This window comes from Chiloscyllium plagiosum, chromosome 11 (genome assembly GCF_004010195.1).
Source record: "Chiloscyllium plagiosum isolate BGI_BamShark_2017 chromosome 11, ASM401019v2, whole genome shotgun sequence".
In the NCBI taxonomy this organism is placed as follows: Eukaryota; Metazoa; Chordata; class Chondrichthyes; order Orectolobiformes; family Hemiscylliidae; genus Chiloscyllium; species Chiloscyllium plagiosum.
Genome location: NC_057720.1, coordinates 72658871 through 72665744, shown reverse-complemented (window position 1 = coordinate 72665744; position 6874 = coordinate 72658871). Strand labels below are relative to the sequence as shown.

Sequence of the window (6874 nt, the reverse complement as noted above, 5' to 3'; positions counted from 1 at the left end):
GGTCCCACCCACCACCTTACTAGTTTAAATCCTCCCAAGCAGTTCTAGCAAATTTCCCTGCCAGTATATTAGTCCCCTTCCAATTTAGGTGCAATCTGTCCTTCTTGTACAGGTCACTTCTACCCCAAAAGAGATTCCAATGATCCAAAAATGTGAATCCTTCTCCCATACACCAGCTCCTCAGCCATGCATTCATCTGCTCTATCCACCTGTTCCTGCTCGTGAATCCTTCTCCCATACACCAGCTCCTCAGCTATGCATTCATCTGCTCTATCCTCCTATTCCTGCCCTCACTAGCTCGTAGCACTGGGAGTAATCCAGATATTACTACCCTTGAGGACCTCCTTTTTAAATTCCTGCCTAACTCTCTGTAATCTCCTTCAGAATCTCAACCTTTTCCCTTCCAATGTTGTTGGTTACAATGTGGACAATGACCTCTTGCTGGCCCCTCTCCCCCGTGAGAACATTCTACACCCTCTCTGAGACATCCTTGATCCTGGCACCAGGGAAACGACACACTATTCTGCTTTTTCTCTGGTGGCCACAGAAACGTCTGTCTATACCTCGGACTACAGAATCCCCTAACACAATTGATCTCTTGGAACCCAACATACCCCTTGTTGCATTAGAGCCAGTCTCAATACCAGAAACTTGGCTGTTCGTGCTACGTTCCCCTGACAATCCATCACCCCCTACATTTTCCAAAACAGCATACCTGTTTGAAATGGGTATATCCACACTGCACTCCTGCACTAGCTGCCTACCTCTCTTACCCTTCCTGGAGTTAACCCATCTATGTGACTGTATCTGAGACTTTCCCCCCTTTCTATAACTGCCATCCATCACATACTGTTGCTGTTGCAAATTCCTCATCGCTTCTATCTGTCTCTCCAATCGATCCACTTGATGTGATAAGATTCGCATCCAACCACATTTATGGCAGATATAATCTGCAGTAACCTTTAAACTCTCTTTAAACTCTCACATCGGACAAGAAGTACATATCACTGCAAAGGCCATTTTTGCTCCTTCACAATCTACAGACCCAGAAAATAACACCCTCTTATTCCTCTACAAACACTGCCCCAGGTTAAATTAATAGCTATGGCTTATATTTTAAGTTTAATCAAGAGACTTATCTCCAAAAACATATAATCAAGAAAGAATCCACTATACTCACTACTGCAGCCTTTCTCTTGGACAGACTTAAAATTACAATTAACTTTGCTGATTCTGTGCTGTGAACCTTGCCCAACAGTTCCTCCAAGATTAGTTGTGAATTTCACTGTTTGTTAATTTTCCCAGATGCACTCCGATGTCCAGCGATACACGAATTCTCTCCGATATCCAGCGATACGTGAATTCTCATGTTCCAGCTATTCTCTCTGATGTTTGAGATTTCATGAGGAGACTTCCATTACGTTTTAATAAGCATCTGTCCAAGATTCCTTTAAGACCTATGAGTGTGGATTCATCACCTCAAGCTAGGACCTCACTGTATTCAAGAACTTAAAAACTGGAAACACACTTAATTCCTAATGGCCTCTAGGCTTTGCATCTGACAGCTGGATGAGAACTGGCATTCTGAAACCACTCTTCTCAGTCAGTAAAGACCAGGTCAGAACAGGGAGAAGAGGCACTAATATTCTCTGACAGGAACCTGGAGGTCCTGGTGGATGAGACTGTGCAAAGGAGAGCAGTCTTTTTGAAGGGGACCAGCAACTGAGGTCACACCACCAGACCCTGGTAGCCTAGTCTGAAGTTGCCACTCTGGTCAGTGCCACCTCCCTGATATAGAAGAACCAGATGATAATGGCCTATCAACAAGGGGTGCATCTGGCTGGCATCTGAGGATCATGCTCTGGGCTGCAGGTTGATTGTAGACAACATAGAGGCAGCTCAAGAGTAAGTGACAATTAGGAGATAATGCAGCACCTGTAATACAGACACGGCAGGGCTCAAATTTCTCCTTCGCTCAGTTCTTTCTGCAGTGTTTTCCTGCATTGTCGATTACGAGTAGAAGTGGCCCTTCTCCTTTCACAGATAACTCAAATATTTGTAAGCGTGGCAGAGCTGTTCCTGGCAAATGCCTGGAGCTAATCTTGAGTTTCATGGGAGTCATGATCAGATTGGCTAGCAGTAATTTTTGAAATGTAACATAAAACAGGAACATGTGAGCTGCAGCAAGCCTGATGCACACCTCGTGTAGCTGCCAAGGCCAATCACACAATCAGGTGCTATTTCAACAGAAAGGACATGCAGATCGTCGACTGGCGTTGGGGAGCTGGGAAACATAATTTGAGATACACAAAGATCTCTGCTGAGAAAAAGCAGTAGGTTTATTTAGCATTGATTTTTTTTTGTCTCCGTACTACACTGTCTTCATCAGAAGACAGGGTATCAATACATTTAATAAAAATGTCTAGTGCCATGACTATATTTAAAAGTTAGACATTAGTAGTGAAGCACTATACAACAATGAAAAAGTAAAAGGCACTACAAAAAGGTAGCAAATGAAAGGCATTATAAAAACACATTGTTTATTTGTTGTTTTATGATAGGAACCTATCAACATTTGAACTGAAAATTTGCACTGTGAATTCATAATGGTTCAGTCTAGTCAAACCTGCATTAAAGTATGTGGTAATTAATGAATATGTTTCCATCACTGGACGCCAGAGTGTTCTATCTCAATGGAAACACAAAAACCCCAGCCAGGTTCACTCAATTAACTCTTGGGAAGCACTTTTCAATGCCTCAAAAAAAAATTTCTTTGGAGCTGCACAAAAAGGGAAGAAATGCTGCTGACAGGCCAAGTCTTGCTTTTCATATACCCAGTGCTGATTTTATTTCTCCAAAATGTAATGTTTGCTATCTCCCAGTGGGATTTTATGCTACAGCTGAAAGGATGTATCTTATACTCTGAGGAACAACAAAAAAGGCAGAAATCGTCTCCAAATAGTTTAGGCACTAAAGAGCTGGCCAAGATGAAGTCTTAGGCCAAAGTGCCAAGAGAGCCTGCTGCTAGTGCAGAGGCACCTAAGCACAAGAAGCTGAAACCAGAGGCTTGATAAACAGCTGATTGCCACTAAAGATACCTGCTGGTATTCATCACAAATGCTGTTCATCAGCGACCAGCTGTTTGGAAATTAATACAGCACTCATGTTTATTTCAAGCACTACTTAAAGGGATACTACCACTTAAAGGGATATTCACCAATTGGTGCTCTCATTGCTGCTTGAGCTATGAAGAGGACTCTGTGACAAATCAGGGATTTTCCATGACGGTGTCAAGGCTTCAGCAACATCAAAACAACACTCATTTCTGAAACTCTCTAATAACTTCACTTAAGAGTGTGTACTGTGCTGTCCCAAGTCATAGCTGTTACCAGGAGAAAGGAAGCAATTGTTGGTGGGCATTTTGCTAGGGATTCACACCACAGAATTGTTAAGATGCAATAGGTCATCACTGGCCTCAGCAACGGGTTTCTGAAAGAGCTTTTCACTTTGTTCTATTCTCCTGCCTCTCCCCATAATACTGCATATTGTTGCTCTTTAAAGCAAAATCTGATTGCTTTTTGAATGTCTTAATTGAACCTGACTCCACTATATTCTCAGCCAGTGTAATCCAGACCCTAGCCACTCACTGCACAAAAAACGTTTTCTCCCTCATGTTGTTTTGCTTCTTTTACCAACTCTGCACAAATTTATCACTTGTTTTCATTCTTTGGCCAAAACAATTTGCATTGACTGATTGCTCATTAATTCTGTTCTGGGTTTCGGCCATGGCCTGAGCAGTCACAGCTCTCGGCTACATAGTTTAACAACAAGTCCAAAAATAAATGCCTAATTGAGGCACAAACACACTTCAATTCACTTTTTGCAGACAACATAAATTACAGAACACAGGAAGCTGAATTAGACTTGTCATATGTAGTTTCCAAATTTCTGTAAAATCTGACCTTATCTACACTGTAGTTAAATACAAAAGCAAGGAAATTGACAGGAGTGAATTTATTGCAACTATCAATGTAAATTGGCTCAATGTTACAGAAAGCCTGACAGAAATTTATGATTCCAATAAGTTTAAGAAACATTTGCAAAAGGCAATAAGCAAGTTGCTTGTAGGCATGGCACCTGTTTTATACATTTTGTGCGCTATAATGATTAGTTGTAGAGAATAAATAATGTATTAAGTTCACGCAGAGTCAGAGCAAGAACAGAAGAATGTGGGACTGAAAGAAAGTTGTTCTGCCAGGTATTTAATTTCATCTTTCAGCTAAGACCTCAGCACTCCAGCTAATATGGGCTTCAATTTGACTATATTGCAAACTAAAAAAGTCTATTAAAGCTATCATTGTTGAACTAGTTGCATCTTACCTGTAAACCCCACAAGGGAAGACTCCTATCTACCCAAATTATAGGGGACCTGGTGGTAAATCAAAATAATAACACTGGTTAGTTTGTATTTCAAATATATTTGTCATAGTGTACTTACTTTTTTGAGCACACACAAGCAAGTTATTGGCTCATGGATCAGAATAATGCCAAGAACAGGTCTGTACCCTGTTCCGGCTGAGGTAGAACTGGGACTTGCCTCCTTAGCCTGCCCCATAGTCAATTCATATAGTGCCAATTCAGGGGACCCTCAAATAGAGAATGTTACTTAGAAGAAGAGTTTACAAAACATGAGAAGTATTTATGGGAAAACAAAAATCAGAATCCATTCATAGGATCCACAAAATATCTTGAAACATCCTGAGTAGTTCTGCAACATCATGTAAGAAATATATAATTTGACTTCATTCTCTCTCCATCAGAGTTGCAAAATTGTCAACAGGGCAAGGCAAGCAAGTAGGTGTCAAGAAATACCTCAGCTCATTCATGCAATATACCAACACCATGAACATTATCCTGCACCTCACCTGACCACATAGTAGTTGCAACTTGCATTTAAATTTTGACACGAGTGTGCAAGCTTGAAATCACAAGTTCTGGTGATAAATGAAAAACAATCTACAAAGGAGATATGCACTCAAGCTTCAGTGTGGAAGGAAGTTATAAGGAGAAAAATAGTGTTTTGAAGGTTCTTGTGGAAGTGGTAGACAGAAGGATGAAAATCTAATTTCAGTACGTCCGCCACTTTAAGTGGGCAAAACCCTACTGTGATTACCATTACAGTTGGAAAATGGTTACTGGGAACAATGTAAAGAGTTAATCACATAAGACATGGCTGCAATGCTGAAAAAAAATTTAATGACCACATAAGACATGGCATAGAATCCTACTCTCTTACTCTCTGCCCAGACTTCCAAGACCTGAAGTGTGCAAAGACTGCTCTACAGATAGATCATTATTCTCTGACAGTCACTGATCAACTCAGAGATTGGATCCATATGTACTTTAGACACAAGGGATATGTTGGATCATGAAACATAAGTGTTCAGGGACTTAATGAGTGCAATGAGATGAAATTGTGTAATAGCTACACTGTGGAGAACTCAGATGATGAATTAGAGAAGCCAAGCTATCAAAGTTTTTTTTTGTTCACTCATGGGATGTGAGCAATGCCATCATTTATTGTGAGAAGATTTGACCAGACCATTCTGTCCAACATGGTCGGTTCTTGGTGACCACCATATTCTGGCATCTCTACTAAAAACTTCTGCAACAGCCAGTCTTGCAATGATACCATAGAAGCTCACGTGGCTGCCATTTATGTGAGGAGTGAGGGTTGGCAAGGGCTTCCAAACAATGGTCTCCCTCCTGCATTTTGTTGTCACACAGAGAAGCAGCAGTGTGGAGGCACATTTCCAGGAAAGGGATCGTGGAACCTGGTCTTCTCAGAGCTGGACATGTATTCCCCCGGCACCCAGGCTGTTATTGCCACACAGCCAGCTGGACCAGAATTCCCAATCCAGAATTATTCCTTTCCAGGAATGGAAAAGAATAATAAAAATTTTGTTTAAAAAAGCCTTTGTACCTTGATTAAAATTTCATTTTAAACACATTGTTTCAGTGTGTTATCAATATTACAGTGAACCAATTCCTAACATTTGAGTAACTGCATTTATTTTCAATATTGCAATTTATGAGCTGTAAACAAATTAAAACCAGTCGGCTAGGGGAAACAGAAGGTGCTAAGCTTGAATGGAAACATTCTCCATAATCTAGAGTGCTGTTGGAGAGATTGATTTGTGTAGAAGCCCTGCATTTGGCCATAAAAGAGGGGCAGTGCTCTCACAAGTGTTCTCTGCCTATCCAAGCCCTTTCAGATATTCGCCCCTGATCAAATGCTGCAAGAGAAATAAAAAGGCAATTTTACTCCCTGCAAAAACACTTGGGGTTACATGGGGTGGAATGTTAAAATCCCCAAAATCTCAATCTTAAAAACAATCCACATCGGATGTACCCCCATCAGTTTTTAACAGAGGCAGATAAGGCAGGCAATAAATTCACTACCAAAAGCGATGCGGCTGATTAAAGTATTCTAATGGAACTCCATGCCTCTGTTTCTTTCAAGTTTTATCTGGCCCTTAAAATTCTGGCTCCTCAGGAATCCCAGAAACTGATGGGAATCCTTCACGATAAAGCATGTAGTTTTCCAGCTTTGTTTGCTGGCTGTAAGGAGCCCAAGTTCTTTGGTCTGGCACCCTGCCCCCAATAAAATCTATGCCACTGCTATGATCTCCAGTCTCACCCACAATCCAATCTAAACTAGGATCAGGAATAAGCCATTCGGCCCTTCCAGATTCTGGATTCGTGGTGCTGGAAGAGCACAGCAGTTCAGGCAGCATCTGAGGAGCAGTAAAATCGACGTTTCGGGCAAAAGCCCTTCATCAGGAACACAGGCAGAGAGCCTGAAGGGTGGAGG

At 41.3% G+C, this 6874-nt stretch overlaps 1 protein-coding gene across 2 annotated transcripts in view; it reads right to left on the bottom strand.

The window, feature by feature from the left end:
- The window catches only part of kcnt2 (potassium channel, subfamily T, member 2), a 689705-nt gene that overhangs the window by 412435 nt on the left and 270396 nt on the right, over positions 1 to 6874 (bottom strand). For both annotated transcript variants that reach the window (XM_043699803.1, XM_043699804.1), the window contains exon 6: positions 4381 to 4429. In XM_043699803.1, the coding sequence (XP_043555738.1) occupies positions 4381 to 4429 (49 nt within the window). The remainder of the gene's footprint in view (positions 1 to 4380; positions 4430 to 6874) is intronic.